We start from the raw sequence: 25000 nt of genomic DNA on the forward strand, positions 1-25000 counted from the left end.
ACGGCCATAAACAACCAGAAGAGCCTGTTCAGCGACAGGTTGCTTCTCCCCAAGACAAGAACCAACAGACTTAAAAACTCCTTTGTCCCACATGCCATCAGACTGTTTAACTCCTCTCTGGAGGGGAGAGGGAGGGGAAACAGGAGGACAAAGGAGGGGGGAACAACTAAGCTGTAGTGCCTCTTCACCTCACTGTGCAATTACCTTTGTGCAATACTTTTTGTTAATAGTCAACGGTGCAATAGACTCCATACTTGAAATGTGCAATCCACTTGTATTTTTATTTTTATTTTATTCCTATTTATTCTATTTATCCCCTTTGTATATTTTTATCTATATATGTCTTTGTATTTATATATGTGTGTGTATATATATATATATATATATATATATATAATATTCTGTAACTCTATAACTTCTGTCGGTGCTGTGCTTATTTGGAACCGAATTTCCCAGAGGAACCCACCCGAGGGATTAATAAAGTTTTATCTTATCTTATCTTATCTTATCTTATCTTATCTTATCTTATCTTATCTTATATATAACAAATTGTGGAACAACAACAAAAACTTCAGTAGGTAGTCTATTTGTATCTGAGGAGAAGTTTTATTCTAGTGACCTATTCTACTACTATCCTACTGCCCTGGAGGTCTCTTAACCTGCATTATAAGACTTCCAGTAGGTTTTACAAATGGAAGGTAGAGTAGTTCTCAAAAAGGAAAAATAGTTACATATTTAACAAAGTTCATTATTTTTGCAGTTATAATTTGCACGCTATCTGGAAATCCTAGAATTGTGCACTAATATTTTTTTTTGTCACTGAACTTATATTTGCTCAGTCCAGCATAAAAGGTTAAATAGCAGTTTTGTTTTTCTCAGAGTAGAGCCGCTGATCCTCCACATCGAAAGGAGCCAGTTGAGGTGGTTCGGGCATCTGACAAGGATGCCTCCTGGGCGGCTCCTGGGTGAGGTGTTCTGGGCAGGGAGGGAGGCCCGGGCTGCTCTGCTCAGGCTGCTGCCCCCATGACCCGGTCCCGGATAAGCGGATGTGAATACGTGGATGGTTTGTTTACTTTTTTGTGTTTTTTATGAGTGTGCGTTCAAATATAGATTTTCCTATTTATTGGTCCAACATTACAGATCCTGGTTTATTTTAATGGTAAGAAAGATCAGTGAAAATTTCAGGCATTTATTTTTTATAGTTTTTGAGATATTCATGTTCAAAAATTGCTTCAACTGTCAAAGTGTAAAAAAAATGCTGGAACAAGACCATTTTTCAAAAACATATCTTGAAAACGTGTATTTTTTCAATATATGTAAAAAGTTTCACAGCAAACATCTTTGCCCAGACTTTGAACCATGAAACTTTCAGGCAAATTGGAGATGGTGGAGCAGAAGGCCCACATTCACTTTGGGTGTTATGATGCTTTGTTCGTTTTTTCTAGTTAGTTCAAAATAATATTTGATGGCATAGTAAATTCCTTGTTGCTGACCTGTGGAAAATAGATGTACAATTCCCAGAAAATGACTAAATGAAATGCAATTTTTGGATGCAGAACATTAACCCTGGGTGATACTTTGGATTAATTACCTGGCTTTAGCAAAGAAGTCATTTTGGGGTATCAGTTCAACTTTTCTCTAGAGGTAGCAGTTCTTTACAACAGTGATGCAACCAATGCCCAACCAGATGCAGCTGTTCAGTTTTTCCAAAGCTGACAATATGTATGACTCTCTGCATGGAATTCATCAGGGTTATTCTTATGCAACATAATACGTCAGGTAAAATGAGGCCAGAGGATCCCTGATGCCAGAAATTGAGTTGGGTGCCAGCACAAGTGAATCAAAGCAAAAATGTCTTCCAAAGAACCAGTCACATCAGTGCTGGAAGTCGTTCCATTTTAAGGCCTATCCTGGAATGAAATTGAATGGAACAAGTTGAATTGGTGATCCTTACGTCTTTAACGTCTTAGAAAATCAGCTGGAAATTGCAATGCATGAAAACGAACGTACATCCCTTCCTTTTAATGCTACTGAGACAAATCTGTATATGAACCAACAACAATAAAACAACAGTAAAAAGGGTTTGGCAATCCATTCATACCACTCTTTGTCGATGACGCACACACACACACACACACACACACACGGAAGTTATACTACTGGTTTTGCTACTGCTACTGCTACAAGGAGCACACACAAACGTTACCATGGTGAGGAGGTATGCTGCTGGCCGGCCAGGTGAAGGGTCTTGGGCCGGGCGGCGGAGCAGCTGCCTGCATTAGCTGGCCGCTCCCAGTAGGGGTCACTGCGAAACACACAAAAAAACGTGAAGAGGTTCTTTAACGACAGCCACATGAAAAAAGGAGAAGAAGAAGAAGTGGGAGTAAAAACAAGACTTAAATGAAGAATAAGAGGGAGAAAACAGGAAAATCAAATGAACAAAGACAAAAACGTAGGAACAGAGCAAAGGAACCAAAGAAAAAATAACCATACAAAGCACAGAGCAAATGTCATGGAAAATCAGAGAATTAGATACAAAATATATTCTGCAGATAAGCAGTAGGTAAATGATAATTTGGCAGTTCATGTGAAAAAATAATGAAAGGTTGGGCATTTCCAGCTCAGTGGACAACAAACTGTGGACCTCTCAGTCTCAAGTCTGTATGAAAATAACACTCAAAAAAGAATCCAAATACTTTGTTTAATTACCCATAAACAGGCAGCTGCGATAGCTGCAGGAATATCTTTAACATAGAGGGTCCTGCGGATGTGATGTAATATGGCGATATCTGTGTGAACTGGGAGTAGCACACTCAGCATTATCAGGACCACAAATGCTATCAGCACCCATATTAAAAAGGTTGCTATAAATGATATATGGTGCAAATATTAAATATACTATGTGAACTTATGTGATATTTCCCCCCAAAAAATAAGTTTAGTACTTAAAAGCACAATATTTACCTATGAAAGAATAGACATCTCAGAAAGCAATAAATGTAGGCTACACACTTATACATGTGGTACTGGCTAACAGGAAAACTAAATTTCCATAACAGATGTTTTCCATAACAAGTTAATGATAAGTTGGTAACTTTGCTGCAAAAATATTACCGTACTGGCATTGAATCACGGTGTGTGATGACTTACTACTCTGTTATTTAACCGCCACAAACAATCCAGCATCAGCACAGCATAGTAAATTAATGTACTTTAGTAATACAGTGCGAGTTTATCTGCAAACTTTACTTCCCTTAACACGAGTCACTTTGGGGTTTTTGTAGCTTCTTCTTTCAGGCATTGGAAGAGCGACTCACTGAGTCAACAGATGCAGTCAGTCTGTTTTTACTTTGTTGCATGAACAACTGGAGGCAGACAAACTGTTTAATTCATTTATTTACCCGTCTTTTTTATTCTTTTTTTTTATCTCCTTCTGCTGCTACTTCTCCACTTTCCATGCATTTGAGCTTAGCTAGCTTAGCTAGCTCCACAGTGAAGCTGCGTTACTTCCTCGTCTTACACGTGTTTCATCAAGTTTGTTGCTGATCTGAATGCATGACTGAAGTTTGAAAGTTTGACATGTGATCAAACTGCTTCCTGTGTGTCAGTGACATACTTTTTTAGGATCTACTTGAAAAAAGGCACAACTCATTAATGCACATATTTCACTATAGAATGTGCAAAGATGGTCCAGTCATCCATTTTCTGCTGCTTATCTGGGACCAGTTTGCAGAGGCAGCAAGCACAGAGCCATAGACTTTCCTGTGTGTCATGACTAACCCTCCTCAATCTGCCTGTCAATCCCTCGCTGCTCTCACTTGTGAACAAGACCCACACATACTTAAACTATTCCACTTGGGCCACCAACTCATCCTTGACCCAGAGTGGGTAATTTAACCTTTTAGAGGTTTTACAAATATTTTCTAAATAAAATCCCCCAAATCTAACTGCCACACAGGGCAATTACTTACAGTCTTTCTTACAGTGTTAACATCATGTACCCTCTACAAGAAGCCACACTAATTAAGGGGAGACAAAACTGTAAAGTTGGATGATAAAGGTTAAAAAAAAAAGTATGACGGCCAAAGGTTTTTAAATCACACTCAAGTGCAAACATTTACATTCAAGGGGGCTTTAAATATGCCACAAAACAATGTGGCAACACATATTTAACACTATTTAACACTCTTTTGTTTGCTTAGAATATAATCGCTTATTTCAGATGTATTTCAAGATGTATCTCCCACCATGACTGGTCGCCTAAAACTTCCCGCCCTTGGAAACAGTCAAAAAAAACCCCAAAAACTAACCTGCAGTTTGGTGGCAGATTTTATTTATTTATTTCTTTTCTTTTTGAAAAGCTAAATGTTGCCGATTGGGACTCAACGGGCAGGCAAAGTGACACCGGAGTCAAATACAAAATACAAAGCAGCCCCAAAGTGACTGTCTATAAACAGTGAATTATTTGAATTTTACACACCCACCAAAGACAGGCTGTCAAAATCCATGCCGGAATGGATTTTTCATACTGAGAAAGGGAGCGAGGGAGAGCCAAGGAGAATAAAAGAGAGAAGGAAAAAAAACAGGAGGCAGAAAGAGGGAGACAGGAAGGAGGAAGAGAGAGCGAGAGGGAGAAGCAGTGAAGCGATGCTGGCTTGCAGGAGAACATTAGCTGCACTGTGTAGCGCACCATAAAACCATTGACATTGTCGGTCTTGCTTTGTGGACAAGTATTATTGTAAAACACAGTTTTCTGAGGCGAGCCGGCCGCTATTGTTCTTGTCAGAGGGTGAAGCGAGGGCACCGCCGGCATAACTTATTTCAGTTTAAAGCTACCGGAGAAGGCAGCGAGAGTTGGTTTTCAAATTAAACGACTGCGATGTAAGTCCAGAGATTGTATTACTTTTAGATTTGATCTCTCGATGCATGGCTAGGAAACAGATCGCTTCTGTTGTGGGGGAAGGGGAAAAAACAAAACAATAAAAGATAAGAAGAGCGCTGTCATCTGCAAGAAGAAAAGCAGGTTTGTTCTGTCACTGAGGTCGGTGTACTTTGTTGATTATACGGCAGGCTTTAAGCAGGTTTCAAGAGACACAGAGTCTGATTCGGCACAGAGACTACTGTGTTAAGTTCCAGTCCATGTAACGGGCACGGGAAGATTCTAGGAGTTTTGTGCAATGTGTTGTGTCATGACTCACATTATATATTAAAAACAACAGGAGTAAAATATGACATCTGCCTGCTCCAAATCTCTTAGGGTAAATGAAAAGCTGCTTTACTAAGTTGTCCTTGTGATTGCCTTTGCTTGATGGATATTCTTAAAACCTGTAAACATTTATCTCGGTGACACTGAGTCCATCAATTTCTTTGGAGTTTTCACTTGTCAAGGTCATTGACTCTGATCTCATCAATATCCTTATACAAGCAGGGAATCAAATGGTTCTTAATAATGTAAATGCATCACTGTAGTTCAATACAAGTGATGCTTGTATTGAACAACAAGTGATGGAGGTCTGGAATGCTGCAGAGCCTTTTAGCGTCTTTTAGCTCCTAATTTTGGTAAATATACTCTTTTTTGCTTCCAGTCTTTTCATTAAACAGTCTCTAATAAACCTTCTTCATGTGCTCAACATCAGACTGCAGTTAAGCAGGTAAGGACCAATGACTGAAGATAGAGAAAATGTAATTACATACCACAGCTAAATGAAAAGTCACTGTTGACTTGCTGTAGAGAAAGTATGTTTTATTTCACTTGCATGTCTTTTTTTGCACACTTTTTACTTACAAGGCTTTGAAAATATGTGTTTGTCTATATGGCCAATTTAAAAGGTGATAAGAGAGTAGCCAGCTAGAAGCATGTGTGACTTTTAATGCTAATAACGCTCAAGAATTTGTCCATCAATTCCATGAATAAGAATCAGAAAACATGTATCCTTAGTTTTGTGTTTTTGTTATCACTGTAGCACTTCCTGGTTTGGACCCAATCAGAAGACCAGAATGAAAAGATTTCTTTTTCCACAGATACTTTTATTCGAGATCCTACCTGCACAGTTTCAGTGAACAATATTGCTCAACTCAGAAAATCATAGTAAAAAAGCTGCACAATGTTTTCAGACTGAATGTAATCCCAGATAAAACAACAACTATACGTGACTGGTTTTCAGACCCACCAATAACAATTCAGTCTGGTACTGTAGCTACAAGTGAATGTAGAATAAGCTTACTGTTATATAATTTTATCAGCTGGTACAATCCAGAGAGTGTAGCCAATCATTAACAAATTGACATACATGTGCCAAAAAAATGAACTTTTTCTCTTATTTCTTCAACAAAAGTAACTATTAGTCCTTCTTTCTATTTCTTTCTTTCTTTCTTTCTTTTTTACATTTTGAAAGTTTTAGCAAGATTGTTAATTGTTTATAATATCTCTCACACCATACAATTCCCAGGCTGACCAAATGCTGACATTTTGTCCCAGACACTGGAATGTCAGAGATACACATGAGGTGTTGTTTGGCGTCAGCGCCACACCAGCTGCGGCGATATTAGACACCGAGTGACATATGGAGTAGCATATGGGCTGTCTCATGTTCGAAACTGTGACAAAGTCGAGATATTGAGAAAGGTTGGTTATTGGCGGTATAAATCAGATCACTCAGAAAACCAAGTTTTGAATCCCATTATTTTTATTGTTTCACTTTCCCTCCACTGTAGTGAGGTTTAAGTTGTGATAAGGAAAGGTTTACATTAAAATAGAATAGTAGATTATCAAAAATGAGATTTCTACACGATATCAGCCATGGTTCGGGCTAACAACAACCGGGCTATGGTGCTTCTGTTAAGACAAAGGAAGAATTTACTACGCATGATGAAAATGATGGAAAAAAGGGGGGGAGGGGGATCCTTTCCATGTTTTTTATGTGAGATTTAGGGACTGGGACTGTCTGCACTGTATGTGAGTTTTGAAGGGAAAAAAGAGTTTTGAGAAAATGCACTGACTTTATTTAACAGGTACAATCAGTGGAAATAAGGTGGAAATGAATTTGTGCATGATACTGCTGAGTGGGTGAAATTTACTCCATAATGTAATACTTCAAAGTCAAGAAAAATTGAACTTGGGAATCTTTATCAGAGTTTCAAGGAAACACTTCACTTTATGAATTATTTTAGCTTAAACTTTTTTTTTCTTAAATGTGTTAACAAGGACTTACCTAATGACTATTAATGAATGTTTCCCCTGTAATTAGTATACAAAATAGTGTAGGCCTTTTTGGTGGTACACCAAGACCCTTAAAAGAGGTGGTGCCAAATAAGTCAACACACAAACATGTCAAAGTCATCAGGATCCTAATAGCCTTAAAAAAGTCTCAGTCAGGTATTCTTTACATGAATACTCCTGCTTTTGCTCCTCCTTCAATATACAATATACAGTTAATGGATTCAGCTTCATCCCAAGAGTACCCGGGCTCCACCTTAGGGTATATTCACATTAAACTATGTGCTGGATGCACAGCCAATCACTATGTACCACTGAATACAGTGCAGCTGGACTCGGGTATGGTACCCGTGTACTGTGATTACCACCATGTTCACTATATATTGCCTTCATCACTGACAGCTGACTCCATAAAAATTGCTTTGTTAAGTCATTAACAAATATGTGAGAGAGGACAGTGTGCCACCATTTCTAGTCCAGTATAGGAAGAACACTCATGATCGGCTCGGTACATTTGAGTTGGGTTAGGTGTTACAGGCAACATCTCGGGACATGCATAATCCTCACTTTTTTTATTTTTGCTGCTCACCTTCATTTTATATCCTTAAATCTTTCTTTCGTCTTTTCTTTTTTTTCATATCGTTGTATCTTTACTCCTCATTCAAACAATCAAGCCAATCCTTTGTTTCCCATTAGTCTCTATTACAACTCCTCCAATCTTACATATTTTACTGTCCACATCCCTCTTTCAATTCAGGAACAATTTTTTTGCAGTCAAACTTACATCTATAAAGTCACCTTTTAGCCCTTCTTCCTTCCATCTTTTTCTCCGGATATTCCTGTGCTTCATTTTTTTCTTCTGACCCTCGTCCATGTGCCCAACTAACCTGCTTTTACATGCATGTCTTTATGTCAATCTTAACACAGTGGCCTCTTTCTCACATCCTTAAAAATCTTATTCCAGTCTTTCTTTTTCTCTTTACCTAAATTGTTGCGTATCAATCCATCCTTCCCTTCTCTCTCACTTTTTTCTCTTTTTTTATCCATTCATTCCACAATGTTGCCTTCAGGTTTCTTGCTGTCATTTTTGAAAGTAGACGGAGTAACCGTGCTGCATCAAACCGAGCACAGAAAATCAACTATATGCGTACGCATTAAATAACCAGTACAACTTTAGGCACACACTAATGGCGCAGCACCTCACAGAGACGTGCACTTGCATTGTGTCACACACCAACATGCACAAGCAGAAATTCAATAACCTGAGTATAAACACATTTGCTGGCTCGTGCACACCAGTGCATGCACGCACAAAGACAGACTCATGGGTAAATGCACACTGAGATGCACATAAGCAAGTAAACAAACACACTCTCGCACACGCGAGGTGCAGACACACACTCCATCAGGCCAAAATGGCAGTGGTGGGAGGCAGTACAATGGGTATTGCTGGGCGCCGGCAGAGCTAAATTGCAGACAGCGAAGGGGAGATCTGGGCCATTTTTCAAGGCCGACTATATATTACAAATTGGCTACCAGGGCATTGTCTGCGAATGCACACACATACACACACTTGTGCGCGTACACACACGCAAGTGAAAAAAAATAATCCTGGCTTGTCCTATTGTAGCCCGCAGAGCCGCAGAAATCTGCCCTTTTCCCTCTTTTTCAACAATTTCCTCGGAATAAACCATGTGATTGAAAATGTGTCAGTTTAGCGAGCAGCGGCGTCACCACACACAAATACACATGAAATAAAAAATGTATAAAAATCACAGAGACACCACAGACACACACACACACACTCCAGCTTCCTGCTTACACACTGTAACCTCTCTGTTTGGTACGAGAATGTTTAAACACTTCCAGGGCAGGGTCAAATCTGCCCCTTTTGGAATATATACACACACAAAGAGACTATAAACACACATATGACACACAATATCACGAACAGAAACACACTTTCTCCCTAGCTGGTTCAAATGTTTTGGTCCAGGTTTAGTCAGTCAGTCATGCTTCAGTACAGCAGTTAAGCTGAAGGAGGTTTGGACTCCTAAACTAAATCCCTTCCCATACTCAGTGTTTCAGGCTGAGTGTAAGATATGTGTGTTCTTCAAAGGAGAACTGTTGCACTCCAGCTGCCGGTGCTGACTTTTTTCTGGGACTCTGCTAAAGTGCTCCATGATTTCAGTTGAAAAAAATTCTTCTGTGTGCGGTGCCTGTATGCACATACCCCGAGATGTGTCCTGACATGACAACATAAGTGATTCCACTCTCATTGATATAACAGAGGGGCATGATTTGAAAACAAAAGCTGTTTGAAATTCAATGTTTGGGACAGTCTGAAGCCTGTTGAGATTATTTGTACAAACTCGGATATCATTATTTGAAATTCTTCCCATGTTTGATCCACCACTGGAACAGTAAGGAGAATAAGGAGAACAGTAACAGCTCCCCTTCCACTGTTATCATTATAAAGATCTTTTTGAGCCACAGCTAGCTGTTCTGTGTGTCCCTGTAATGGCCTGTTTCTACTACTGTTTGGGTATAAAAACATAGATATATGTCAATTAAATATTTTTTTGTATTATTATTTTTAACCCTGCGTAACCTCCAAAGGTTAGCGTTCATGTTTAGTAAGTGTAGGCTCTCAGTGCACTGGTTACCTCAGCTGTCAAAATGCCAGGGGTGAAGCCTCTTGAGGAGGCAGTAAAAAGTGTTTAAAAGGGACCTTCACAGACTCAAATGGGCTGATGAGTCTGTGAAGCTCAATTCTGACCAATGATGGTAATACTGAAGTTAGCTGCTGAGGATATCCTGAACTTCTTGGCAGGCACTGAGGTTTTTTCTGCTGTTAGCTGGTGTTACTGAAACATTCTTTGCTGTGGATCTATTGTTGTCAAATTAATAAGGAAATTAGCAAATAAATTGCCATACAATGTGTAAATGATGTGTCAAACAACAAAGTTATCCTTATGCAAGTGTTGTTGGAGCTTTAACCGATCCAGACTTTATGCTCTTCTACATTCACCTTGGATGTAGAGAAGTTTTTCTAGAAACCTCTACTCTGTTTCACACATCTAAAAAATGTAATTTGAGCTTGTAGTTTCTTTTCCCCTCAGATCTGCTGTTACCTGCATTGAGCTAAAGTTTGTACTGGAGCTTCAAAAAGTGACAGCTTTGACTAACCATCCAAATTCTAGGAGGATAAAACGAATGATAAGTGCTATGATCAGATATAAGAAGTCGCTGACGTGCTCTCTCTTTATATGAAGGTTTATTTTCTGCTCAGTTTATAGAGGGTGACACATGTAGGCATACACGCAGAGACGGTTAATCCATGTACGGACACATGAGGTGCTAACACAGTCTCAAATGATCCTTTGAGTGAGAAATGGCCTTTTAATAATATCCTCGCTCTTAACCTTGAAAAATAATTTGTCCTCACAAAGATTCACATGCAAATATCACACATGCAGATGCACACGCTGGCACGCAGGTGCACAAACAGTGTGTAAATTGAACCCTCAGTGGCAGACTTGCACCTGCACTCCACCACAACAACACACATCTCTATCTGTTCTTCCTGACATGTCGGCCTCCCTCCATGGCGGAGAGCTGAACAGGTCTAAAGATACCATTCACTCACACTTCTCGGTTCACCATATAACAAACAATACGTACAATACCGCTGACATAGTGTGTTTATTATCAGCAATAAAGAGTTGAAAAGTTTTTCCTCATGTATAAACCCACAAGAATTTTGTTAAATAGTTAAATGATTAGTGTCTTTCATGGGTTGATCTGCTTTATTCCCCATGGTATACTGGTTACCAGCTACATTATTATTATTATTATTATTATTATTATTATTATTATTATTATTATTATTATTATACCAGCTTGCCTTTTTATTGTGAGGCATGCTCTGCTGCCAGTAGCACTCTCTGCCTTCTTTTGACCACTTTTGCCATGTACATCTATATTAGTATACTAATATACTAAAGAAGTCTTTCACTCAAAGTTCACAAAGTTCCCAGTGGACTTGATTCATTTAAAGACCTTTGTGAAACTGTTTAGTCAAACTGTGTTGTTTAGTATTAATTGCATCCTTCCAATAGCATCTGGAAGCTGACTCTAAACACACAGTGGTTCAGCCTTTTTTATACCTTCATCATACAGTTCTCTAACTTCAGACTGATTCCTTTAACAGCTTTTTACTCTCAAGGTACTGGAGAATGATTCTGGACATTACTCTTTTAATTGTTGACTCAGAGATTCTGCCTTTTTGTGCTTTAAGATCCCACCACCTCATTTTACACCCTCATGAGTCTCATGGTTTTCTTATCTCTCGGTTAGAATCTTCTCTGTTGGCTTTTATGAGACTTAATTCTCAGTCCAGTCGTCTTTTTTCCTTGTATATATACCCTGTGGTTTTATGTAAAAAAACACAAAAAACATTGCATTGATATGCAGATGACTCACTGATTTATCTGCCAGTGAAACTTAAACCCTAAAGATGTTTGAAATGTTGAAATGAAACTGTCTAGTGGCACTTACATAGGCAGACCACATTGTTAATTAACCAAAGAAAGAACCTGACTTTGATGTTTGACAACACTTTCACATTAAGCACTGAAACATAATTGTTGGTGCTTTTTTCATTCACTCTGAATAATGCTAGCTCCTTACAAAGGTTAAGCCTTTGCTTTAATGATTGTTACAAGGTAATTAAGACATTAATCTGGGCTTAATTTTATCACTTATATATATATTAAAATCTTGAGAAAAAAATATAAATATAAATATATATTTCTGATTTCTTTTGTGCAACTTAACAAATTTAGTATCTTTAATGAATATTTAATATATTGACTCCCTTCAAAAATGTACCTGAGCTGTATTTAAAATCACTTCAGTTTTACGATCTAAAGCCAAAATCTCATTTTTGATTATAATGTTTTGGTATAACTGACTTTGAACATCAGTATCATGGGATCATAGTTTCAAAGTTGCACCAAACATTTGCACCCTGCATCATTTATCTGTTTTATAATATTTGACTCAACAAGACAACAGTGTCTCTTTTTTTTTATCTCCATTTCAGTAACAGCTCATCTTTCTTCAATACTTTACACTTGAGTATCTGAAAGAAAAATATGCCTTAAATGCTGTTTTTTTTGTTTTGTTTTGGTTTTTTTTTTTTTTTTTTTTTTTTTTTTTTTAGCAAATATATGCTCAAAGTATAAAGATACAATATATAAAAGATATAGTAGGCAAAATATTCTTTATAGTTTGGGAAACGTTTTGTCATCCACTAGGCCTAATTATGACTACATGACTAGAGTATAAAGTTCAGCATATTCAGAGCACTGTTGTTCATGACAGCAACATAATTATTCTTCCCCTGGAAATCCTTTAAAATATATTTGTCTGTTTTCTCATAAACCTACTACACCCAAGGCTTTTCAGCTCATCAGCAGGAGAATAAATGTAGATGAGATTACACACATGATCAGCAAATAACAAAAATAAATCCAGTGCATGCAACGCATGCGCTGCAGAGTAGTGCATGCAACCATAATGGATTCTGTCATTTGAAATGGATGAAGTTCCATTAGAGAGTGGCACAGTCACAGGGCTAAGTGTGATGAAGGGCGAAGCTTCAGCATCGCTCTTTTTATTTTAACAATGACATAGAAAAAGAGACATCCTGAGCCCTGTACACCTCGATGTTATTCCACCGACTGTATGTGATTTTTTTCATAATTTCAATAGTGTTGTGCATTTCAGATGCAGACAGACCGAGCTGATGTAAAACAATGGAACAAAAAAAAACAAAAAACCGTGCATTTCATCAGAGTCAAATTAATAAGATGCATAGATACAAACCATGAAAGGAGCTGCGCAAATTTAAAAAGGTGGAGGAGGAAGGAAAAAAACTCCCCTTCATTAAAGAACATAGAGAAGGTGCTCTTATTTTTTCAAGAGTGGCTACTTCCACACTGTGATTGCAAATCAGTGGTAATTTCTTATTTGTATTTATTCACCTTTCCTGTCCTTTAACACATTCCGCTCCATCGCTGTCATGTCTTCAGCTTTCCCTCACCCACCCTCAAGCTGTTTGAAAGCAAAAAAGGTCTAAAGGTGTTGGCGCACACACATACACAGCCAGACACACACAAACTAACACACACCAAATAAAGATGACATGTTTATTAATCACCTCTTTAGCAGAGCTACTGCCCTGATTTACCACTGATTTCTTAGCTGTCAACACTGAGGACAGCCGCCTGACATTTACAGGTAGAACCACTCTGCAGCATGGCTCTCTCTCTCACACACACACACAAACATAAAAGCAGAAGCTCAGGTTGCCCAGTACATGTACAAATTATGCACATACACTCAAGCGCAATAAATCCGTATATGAAAGCACAATGAACTATACTCTCTCCATCATAGTCTTCTCTATCACACTTTCATTTTTATCCCTCTCCTCTCTGCCACATTCCTTTTATCAACTAATACCCACACGTAAAAATAAATAAATAAATAAATTTCAAAACAGAAAACCCCATTTCCAAACAATTACTCAGAATCCCGTTTGTGAACTTGACCTCACACACAATGACAAACCAGCCGCTGTCATGGCAGCGTTAAATTATCTCCTCATCCCGGATGAGATAGACTTGTGCAGAACTGACCACCTGGGGATTGAGCAACACTATCTCTTGGGTCCATTTCTCACCCTGACTTCCTGTCATGTCAGGATTACATCAGCAACTATAATCTTACAAGATCAAAGTGGACGCCGATGCACCCGTCTGATTGAAAAGCCTCAGAGTGTGATGTAAAGGGGCCACCTTTGATCAACAACACATCAGGGAGAATTTCATCAATGCAAACTTGGATAAAAAGCGATGGACTTAAAGCTCAAAGTTATTAAATAACATAAAAGATAATATTTCAAATTAATTTTGACATAATTTATTACTGTTTTTGTTATTATTATTATTCAAATAAAGCAATATTGTCACCAATTATTCTTTGTATTCAATTGTATTTTATTTATATAGCGCCAAATCATAACATTGATCGCTTAAAAGCACTTTATATTGGACAATAAAGACCCTACAATAATACAGAAGAGATCCCCAGCAATTAGGCAGCCATCTACCATGACTGGTTGGGGGTGAGGGGGGGAAGACAGGACAATAGATAGACTATGGAAGAGATCCAGAGATTAATAATAACTAATGATTATATGCTAAATGTTATAGGTTTATAGTTATAGTTGTTCATAAAGACATTTGACTGCGGAGAACAAATGATTTCTGTAAAAAGTTGAAATCTGTGATGCCTTGAGTTCAGATTCACCTCTGCTACAGACGGATGTCAGTTTCAGGTTCTGTCTCCTAGAAAGCCTCCCAGTTGAATCAAGTTAAAGCTGTGACATCAGCAAAGAATTTCTGACATTTCAGCCCTCCCATGTCTTTCTATCTGAAGGATGACAGAGGAAGTTTTTGGAAGGGAGCCGTGAGTTTGAGCTGCTCGAAGTCCGTTTGATGTTCGAAGCGTCTTGCCATGTGCTTAAACAGCCCCGTGAGTGGGCATGTCACCAGCAAGATAAGAGAAATCAAGCGCTCCTCATGTCTGGGCAAAAGGTTATTTTGACATTCAGGAGGAGAAGAGAGGAGTGTTGTTACACATCAGGTTTAAGCCAATAACCAAATGTAAAAATACAAAAATCTGGTAGAATAAAAACTTTGTGCTTGATATATTTTACATGATTATTTGTAGGTTGCCGCTTGCTTTTTATTTTTGTATTTATATTTATTGTCATCGCCTAACTGTTTACATCACAGCGGTTTGAAGGTGCAAATTGTGTTTGTTCATTTCGACAATGGCCGTTTTGTAAGCTGCTTCGACAATTGTGATCATTCGATAAGACAGCTTGTTTGGAAGACTGACAGGAGGACAAGAAGGAGAAGACAGAGGGAGGGAAGGAGGGATGGAGGCAGGAGGCAGAAGAAAACCAGAGAATCTCTATTTTCTCTCACCTCTGTATCGCCAGACATCCCAGCAGGACACAGTAAACAAGAGAATGTGCGCGTGTATGAAGGAGAGACAGAAAGAGAGTTTCCAGCAGATTTCACCACAGTCATTCCGAGGTAAGACAGGATCAGCCTGAATCCCTGCTGATGACACAGACGCACACACACGAGCACACAAACTCTTGCCACATGTGCTGGCGCTGATCAAAAAACACAAACAACATAGTAGTGTGCTGCAGCATAGCAGTGCGCTGCAACGGTGTATGTCCAGAATGTATATTGTGTTTCGTACGATCTGTGCATTAATCAGTTCTCATTCCTATTATTTGTTTCAACGTCTGACTATGACATGCACCTTGCTGCACATTCCTCACAGGTATTTATCTCATTCTGTCAATCCTGATTGGCTGGTGATCGCAACTACTGCATCAGGCAGAACCACCCATCCTTAAGAACCTGTGCTACTAGATATTATCATTGATATTGTTCATACATCTCTTCTCGCTTCAGAGCATATCCCAAACTTCATATAGGCTAGCTAGCATAACGGTCCATATTCAGGATTTTTAGATAACTTCTCTGTTGCCGGGCGCTAGCTGCCTTTTCCTCATCTCATCCTGAGCTTGTGTCTTCACCATTGACAGGTGCGTCATACCACTTAACCCTGTGGAAAAGTGTTTTATTGCTGAATTTTAGCATGGCTTGGATCTGTGTTTCCCTGACACCAGAGGAAGCAGCGACTCTGCGGCTTAACTGTGCGTTTGTGCCACTAAAATATCGTAAAGTGAGACACCAGGCTTGCTCGTGTTGTCCCGGACTGGAACCTGCAAACACACACATGTGCGTATGCACAACCACACACTGATCAAAAAACACAAACAAATAGAATACCTAGTATTTAGTATTCTATTTAGAAAAATGTTTTAACTATGTAACTAATAAGAAGATTAAATTCAGTTTGATTTTATTCATATACTAACAAATCACAACAGCTAAAGGAGCATTATAGTGTAAGGTAAAGACAATACAATAACCCTAAAAATCAGCCCCCTATGAATACGCACTGGGGCCACAGGGAAGGAAAAACTCCATTTTAACAGGAAGAAACCTCAGAACCAGGCTTGGAGAGGGACAGCCATCTGCCATGACCGCTTAAGGTAAGTCGACAAAAGGCACTCTGTAGGAGACGCAGAGATTAAGAAGAAGAGTATTGCTTTTCCTGTTGTTATAAACAAACTGTATATTTATGACAGAGAACGAGGAAAACAATTTTTAACCTTTCAGTAGGGAGCACTTGGCTTGTAGCTGATGGCAGCACAGCAGGAAAGCCGGAAAGTGTTGCGACAGACTAACAGGAGTTTTCCTGGGCTTTTTTGTTCATGAGACGGCTGAGGGAGGGTCCTCTAAAATTCATTGAGCTTGATAGTGTCAATTGCTCCTTAATGTTAACTTCAAACAAAGAAAGCCAAACTGGGCCCGATGTCTCCGATGTGATCATCAAAAGTTTGTGTTTTAACTGAGAGTAAATCAGCCCAGAATATCCTCCCCCTCTGAAGTAATAATCTCTGGATAACATGACACGTACTCTAGGAAGGTTATTAGGCGAAGTACATGAGACTGCGAGAGTGAGAGAATGAGTGACAAAGAAACAGAGAGGCAGAAAGAAAGAGAGGAGTTTAGTTCTTGTCTGATCCAGTAAATCCAGCCGAGTCAGACGCAGATCACAGCATTGTCTGTCAACCTCAATCTCCCTCTCCCTCTCTCCTCTCTAGACATTACTCTCTCTTTTCCCTTCTTTTGTTTCTCTCTTAGTTTCTCTTTCACTTTTTCACTGGGCTCCAAATCTTTCCCTCTCTCCCTTCCTTTTTTAAAAAAAAATTATTTCGCTCTGTGGCTCGATCGCTCATTCTCTTCCCCTCTGAGCTCCAAATCTCTCTCTCGTTCTCTCTGTCACACATCACTGTTCACTCAGATCCTCTGGCAACTCACAACACACTCCTCTAGCTCTCTCCCACTCTGTCTCTCGGACACACACACACCACAGCACTCACCACGTCTCTGACACATAAACACTCTCACAAATACACAAACATAAGTCCTCCCCCACATGGACACACACTCCTCTCTCTCTTATTTTTCCCCCCCAATACTCAGACATACACATGCATACACACTCGATGCTTGACTGACAGGCCTGCCCTCATGAAGCTCTTTGACATTCACAGTGTGTCAGTATGAAAACAGAGAAGATGAGGGGTTTCAGCTGGAGAATAGAGCTCCTTTTACCCCTCACACACTCACACAAACACACACTCACACGCAGCTCTCCAATCTGCTGATGATACTGCACCGATCAGATTTGCATTTCAGCGGGCAGCATCACTTTACATTTGAAGAGGCTCGCGAAGCATCCGCTGCAAAACTGGACAAACAAATGCTGGCGACAAAGTGCGAATCACTGCCAAAGTTATTCGCAGGAAACTCAGCTTGATGTGCGAGCCTAACATTACCAGGTGAAGGGCAGAGACAGAGCCTTCATCAATTTTTATGCAGATCTTAAGGAAAGCAAACGCGTTTTCTAGTGAGCCATTGGTTTTTGTTACACATCAGTGGAAGGGTTAATTGTATGGTTGAAGAATGGCTCTTTAAAAAATGTTGAAGGAGGTCACTTGTGCTAAATTAACTCATAAAAAAAGTTATTTCACAAATCATAATCTGGGATTTCTGGAAATAGAAGCATATCTGGATGTCAGGAGAGTCTGAAAGGTTTTGGGTACAGGCGTAGTAGGACATTTACATCCATACAAAATTATTGTATGTACTGGATTAACTCTTAGCAGCAAATGAATGTGTGTTGTTGATCAGCAAACATGCTGGTCATATTTATTTCCTTCCAGCTGCAATGTGACAGAACATATTTACAGCTAATGTTTTAAAAGATGCAGACACAGATATAAACCTCTCTCTGCATCTCTCTCTTCACCTGATTATCTCTACATCGTGGCGACTGTTAGCAGAAGGAACGTATTAGCTATCAAGTTAACATTTTGTCCTCAAAGCTGATGTGTTAGAAGCAGGAAAAATAGACAAACGTAAGAATTTGAAGTTTGATAAGAAGCAGATTTTAATGGGTAGACGGTTGGATCAGAGCATTTCCAAACCAAGATGTTCCCGGTCCTCAGTGATCAGTATCTATCAAAAGTGGCCATCGGTGGAAAAATAGTTCAAGAATGATTTGAGGATCAAAACGAGTTTGAGGTGTTGACTTGCCCTCCAAATTCCCCAGAATTTAATCCGATCGAGCATCTTTCGGATGTGTTGGACTAACAAGTACAATCCATGGAGGCTTCACCTCATAACTTACAGGACTTAAAGGATCTGTTGCTAACATCAGATACCACAGCACACTTTCATTCGTCTAGTGGAGTCCATGCCTTGACAGGTCAGGGCTGTTTTGGCGGAAAAAAGGGGGTCCCACACAATATTAGACAGCTGGTCATAAACCTAACCTAACCAAAAACCTAAACCTCTTTTCCAGTTACACACATGGGGCATTTGGAGCCTGTCCCAGCTGCTGCAGGGTGTGAGGTGTACACCGTTGGGAGGTCGCCAGTACATAACCCCATTCATGCTCGCATCCACATCAACGAGCAACTTAGAATCACAGATTAAAACCATGAAACGGTGAACACGGGCAGAACATGCAAACTCGCGGCACGGCCCTGCCACGTAAACAACTACGAGTGTGTCGCTTTAGGCTGTCACAGCGCCACAGCGACAGACTGCTGCTTACTTTAACCTTCCTGCAAGCCCATTTGAATACACTACAGAGACGTCTGGCTGATAAAATCATTTGGCTTAATGTGAAACCACCCAGTTCAGCGCTGCTCGTTTAAAACGCCGCTGATAAAAGAGGACAGATTTGTCTTTCCTTTTCTGTCCGTCTCCATTCATATCTGTGTTAATACAATTATATCTGGGAGTGCGGTGTGTGTAAAATGATGGATAGAGTATAGATAGATAGATGGATGCTCCTCGTTAATAATTCACCAAGGTGCCATTTGCAGTCACTATTCCCTGCACATTTCAGCCTATCAGGGAGATTTAGCCTAGACTCTGATTGGAGAAACAGAGGGAAAGACATCACCTGTTATGCAAATGCAACTGGATATTTTGTGGCATCATTGCCTGACTCTTTCCTCATTAATCTTTACACATTTTTTTCTTCACAACTTGCCCGTCTTCAGTCGTTTGTTTGAATCTATATGATGAAGAGGGCAATAAGAGAGTTTTGAAATTATATGCTTTCCCCACGTCTTTTTCTATTTTTTCTGTTACTTGCGCTTTTTATCATCACCATCACCCTATCCTTCCTGCTTTCATAGCTCCGTCTCTTTCCCTCCCTCCGTATCCTCCTCATTCCGCGTCAAGGAGAAGTGAAAAACATTGTCTCCATCCAGACTTCAACTTGTAGAAAAAGAAAGTAAATCTTGGACTGAAGTTTAGGGGGCAAACATCGAGGAAGACGACATCTGAGTGCTGGATTGAAGTCCAAGTTGAAGGGCAAAACTAAAAACGTAGTTTAAAAGGCACAAAGTAAGTCGTGGTGTGTTATTTTGGGTGGAAGTGGGGGAGGGGCGGGTGACTTTCCTTTGTCAAGTTGACTTTTAAAACAATGATTTTCGAATAGAGATGTTTTAAAAGTGCGCAAATCCACAGGGAGACACAGAGAGGGATTGGAAATTCCTTAAACAACTGCACACAGCAACTGATGGAAACTGCTGCGACTCCGATTGTTGTGATTTAAACAGGTGTTTTTTTCCTATGTATGACTGTAAGGCATGACTACCTGCACATGCACAGAAGCCTGGCTCACTATCTAAGAAAAAAATTATAAATGCAACAAAACTGATGGATGGGACATGTTTCCTTAAACCATGTTTTAAGAGGTCAGCCCACTGCCAGTTGAGAAAATGCAAACAGAAATTATGAAAACATCTCCACTAGTCTAGCAATCTAGATACAGGCTGGAGATGAAAAAATAGAACACACAACTAAACACTGAAATGGACGGGACACATTCACCACAGTCACCAACAACTGTGCCCTGGTGGCATTCCATCACTTCTCTGCATCTCTTAGAAACATTTTTGTGGTAGTTTATGCTATCACGTTGTGCTTGCATGTTTCTTGCTATGTGTTGGACTGTTTATTATTTGTTTATATACTTATAATTATTTCATAAACATAAATATGTAATTTTTAGTAAAATAAACTAAAATATAATACCTTTAAGGGTTTATTTCAACTCAATCAACTCAAGAATTTGGGGAAAGCGATAAGGAAAATCTCCCCAGAAACAACTCTGAGGACATCTCTTACAATGGGATATTAGAGCCACAGATGGTAGAAAAAAAATAATGGGCAGGGCTTGGGGGGGAGGGGGGGGAGTGTAAAACTATGAGAAAAAACTCAAAATTTTCAACATTAAAGTGGCAAACCTATGAGAAAAAAGTGGTAAATCCTTGAGATTATAGTATCAAATTTATGAAGAAAATGGAGCTCAGTCTGAACGCCAAAGTATCACTGGGAAAGATACTAATCCCAAGTTGCAATCTAACATTCAGAGTGTGAATGTTAGATTGAAAGCATAGAAAAACGTGCAGATGAGTGTGAGTGGGAAAATTAAAAACTGAGAATATCATCACATGTTTTGAGGATTTTAAGCTCAATTTAAACTTTTTGAAGTTTAAATTCTCTGCAGCCTGTTGGAGCGGGGGGTCTGGGAGGAGAAGTTGGCCGTCCGACTGGGGTCTGGAATGTGGGGCCTCCCTGCTGCTGCCGAGTCGGGGCAGTCTGCTGAAAAGGGTAACGCTACCTAGGTCGGGGTGCAGTTTCCCCCTCCAGTGGCAAGGGTACCTAGACCTGGGGTATAGAGTACGCTTGGGGAGTGTGATTGTGTGTACAGTGTCTCTCTATGTCTGTCTCCACGTTGGGTGAGTGTTGAGTAATTGCATATGAGAGCATGAGGGTGGGAATGGATGTTTGTATCTGTGTGTGCCTGTTTGTCTGTGTCCATATGTCAGGTCGGGTATCAGACGCCTCCTCTCTAGGGACATCTCAGGCCCTCCAAGGTATGGAGGCCTATCTCCCCCCACCACTCCCACTGCCATTGGCAGACACCCTCAGACATCGGTGCGTTGGTGGTTCTTTGTGTCCAGGGACAGGCTCACTCCTGGTGGCTGCTTGTTGGGGCCTGGAGCCTGGGGCTCGCTCGGGCCCCTTCGGGGGTGGGGTGCCCTCGGCCTGGGGCTCGGTCACTCTGGCACAGCTGGCTGCCGGCGGAGCTCACGGGCACGTCACTGCAACCCCCCCTGGCTTCTGCTCCGCAGCTGCTGAGTGACCCCTCATCTGGGGCTCTCCTCAGCTCTTTCTGGGATAGTGGCGCAGCTGCCCCTCTGTTGGTCTTCCTTCCTTCCTCTGAGGGTCTCTGGATGTCTGGAGTTTTGATCTCCTCCATACCCTGCTTCATGCCCTGGAGGACGGGGCTGTGGCTCCCCACACCCTCTAGCAGATCATTACATGAAGGAACCTTTTAAATACAAGCGCGCTCATGCTCACAGGTGTACACATGGGTGCTCACACACACAAACTACACCCTTTTTGGCTCCTACCTCAAAGCACACTGTGCGCTGTCGATCTTACGCGCTGAACAATAATGTTTAATATTTAGTATTTACTGTTATATTCCCATATATCATCGTGATGTTGTTTATTATGTTGCTCTTTTTTTTTCTTCTGCTTGTTTTCTCTTTTTTCTTTCTCAACAGGTGATCCAGGTGATTGATATATGTATTTTTTGTCTACTTATTTTGTTGTTGTTGTTTTGGGGTTCTTTGCCCTTTATCCCCGTCCCTCTTCCCCGCTGTTTTTCTTTCCCTCTTTCTTTCTCCCCTTTCTTTTCCCCAGTCAAGTCTGTCCCGTATCTAGCAAGTGAAAATAAAATAAAATAAACAATAAAAGGTGAATCAAATAGACCATCACGGCAAGGCTGGGATGGTCCATTTGGTAAAGTAAATGGGCATCTTTCTTCGCCTTTAGACAATAATTCTGATGGCAAAAGAGCCAAATGGGACAGGCAAAAAGAAAAAAAAAGAACCTTTTGAAGTATTTGTTAAGATAAAAAAAAAAAAATCCAATATATTGGCAAACAATGTGTTTTTAATTAAAATCTGCTGGCTAGTTAAGAGCTAATAATGTACACGTGTGGCGGACCTCCACACACGCTTTGTTTTTTGTTACTGGGTGTGTAACAACACCAACAAAAGGTAAGTCACAGACAACAGGGAAGGTCAGGAATCAGAAATCCACAATGCACAGTTAGAAGTTAGCAACTGTAAAGCAAAACTGCTTTATTGTCCCTTTCTACTGGGAGCCATGATGTACAAATTTGACAGCATATTATATTGAAGATTTTTAGGACCATAAACTTATCAGGAATTTCCTAACGTCATAGAGAAAAAGAACCAAAGGCTGCTTTCCCATAGTTTTCTGGACAACTGAATGTCTTTTTGAAACCAGATGAGTTCTCCCCCCCCCCCTTTGATGAATAGATTTAAGGCCCATCTGCATTGGCCTCACTCTTGGCTTCACTTCTGATACAGAGCTCCAGTTCTCTTCTGAACCTTAAATCTGATCTTTTCACGTCAGCTTAGGAAGGCTCTGGGTTATAATTATTATTTGTGTGTCATAATTACTATATATATATATATAAAAAAATATGTATATATATATATACACTATGTCTATGTCTTTGAGTGTGCAAGTGTGTTCCTTCCAAAAAACAGACTATTTTCTGGTGAAAATAGAAGAAAAAAAAAACAATCTCACAGATCACATCAGAGCTGAGAGCTTGCTCAGCAATTAGACACAAGCAAACACACAAGCATATGTGTTGACATGCACTGATCATGCTAAAATTGAATGATATGCATTATGAGGACTTGCTTTATGCTCTCAAGAACGAGGAGAATCCAATCAACAAGACTTTCTAAGCAGACGTCCCTGAAACATGTTACACGCAAAAACACACAAGCACAGATACACACTCGCACACAGTATATTGCATGGGTCGACATCACTGTATGAAGGCTTTTCTCCGTGGATTATGCATGTATTTATGCATAGCTGGATTTGTGCATTTCAATTGAAACTGTGTGTCCTCGTGGTGTATATGTGTCTGACCAAATCATGTTATCTGATCCTGAAATCAACTTCCCTGCCGCAGAAATCGAGCGTGCAGCTAGGTTAGATGTGTCATTTTAAAATGGTCAAAGATGAAAAGTAGAAGGAAAGATATGAGAAGAAACTGAATAAAAAGAAGAAGGAAAAGAAAGAGAAGGAACGAAAAAGAATCAATGTTTCCTCCCAACTTCCTTCCAAACTTCCTCCTTCCCTTCTATTCTTCCTGTTTCCTTTCATCCTTTGCTATTTACTTCTCCTTCTCACATTTTCTTCTCTAATTGTTTTATCGCTCTTAGCCCTTCATGCCCCTCTCCTTACTAATCACCTTCTCATCATTTCTTCCTTTCTTTCCCCATTACTCTCTTCCCTCTTTCTTCTCTCATTTGCTTGTCCTCTTCCTCCTTCCTCCTGCCTTCTGCCTTTTGCACATCTTTGCACCACTCATTTCTTCCTCATCCCCCATCCTCTTCACTAATTACCCCGCCATCTCTTCTTCTCTTCTCCACGCTCGCCCTCCTCCCTCCTTGTTTTGCCTGTTACATTTTGTGTTGTTTTTTCCTTCTTTTCAGCTTCTCCTACAACTTCTTCTCTCCTCTCCCTCCTCTTCTTTTCTCCTCTAATCATCCTCTCATCCCCTCTCGTCCTTTCACTTCCATGGTAACGGACAGTCAATGAAAAAGGCATTCAGTAACCAAGGAGACTTAACACAGTCCGTGTGTGTGTGTGTGTGTGTGTGTGTGTGTGTGTGTGCTGTCTCCATGGGAAAAGTGAATGGCTGGCAAGAGACAGGGGAGTGCTAATGGACACCAAGAATGAAAGAAAGGGAAAAAAGAGAGCAAGCAAGAGACTTCCTCCAAATCTGCCTTCTGATTTTAAATCCCAAAAGATGACATAAAAGTTATAAATTATTACCTATTCACTTCTGTTTTAATTACAGACTAACCTAAATCTGTATCTTAGCTGGGAAATCATCCTGAGATTTTGCCTCTCTTTGTCAGCACATTTAAAAAACGCACCAGAGGAGTGAGAGAGTAGCTATGCAGAGGGTGAGGTGGAGGTCCAAGGAGGCCATCATCATTTAGTGAAACATGTTCTTGAATTGCTGCTGTAAAGACAAAGACCCTGAAGCTTTGACAGTAACAAGAAGCATATTTAAGTCTCTTTGAGTCACTGTGTGGATGCTTGTTGTAACCGAGTGAACGGCTCTTACGCTGACTGTTGAAATTCTGTGTTTAATGCATTTGTGCGCACTTCTTTTTCCAACTATTAAGACACAGCACCTAAAAGTTCCTGAATAGAAATCCAGTGACACCATATTGTCTGCTTTTTAACAGCCTAAGAGAGAAACATGAGCCAATCGAGTCGGTGCACAAACACCTGCAGAGATTAGGTTCAGCAGAGTGTCCAATGTTTAGTGGCAGGCTTATCAAACATAGACTTTATTTGGGTGATTCACCCAAGTAAAGTCTGTGCTTGGGAAACA

The 25000-nt window shown here is 40.0% G+C and overlaps 1 protein-coding gene across 4 annotated transcripts in view; it reads right to left on the minus strand.

The window, feature by feature from the left end:
• npas3 (neuronal PAS domain protein 3) overlaps positions 1-25000 on the minus strand; it is a 377381-nt gene that overhangs the window by 280716 nt on the left and 71665 nt on the right. For 3 of the 4 annotated variants that reach the window (XM_084913933.1, XM_084913932.1, XM_084913934.1), the window contains one exon: positions 2207-2305. The exons of the other annotated variant lie outside the window; for it this stretch is intronic. In XM_084913933.1, the coding sequence (XP_084770059.1) occupies positions 2207-2305 (99 nt within the window). The remainder of the gene's footprint in view (positions 1-2206; positions 2306-25000) is intronic. 4 annotated transcript variants of the gene reach the window in all.

This window comes from Perissodus microlepis, chromosome 19 (assembly GCF_051167445.1).
Source record: "Perissodus microlepis isolate ML-2025 ecotype Zambia chromosome 19, ASM5116744v1, whole genome shotgun sequence".
Taxonomy (NCBI): Eukaryota; Metazoa; Chordata; class Actinopteri; order Cichliformes; family Cichlidae; genus Perissodus; species Perissodus microlepis.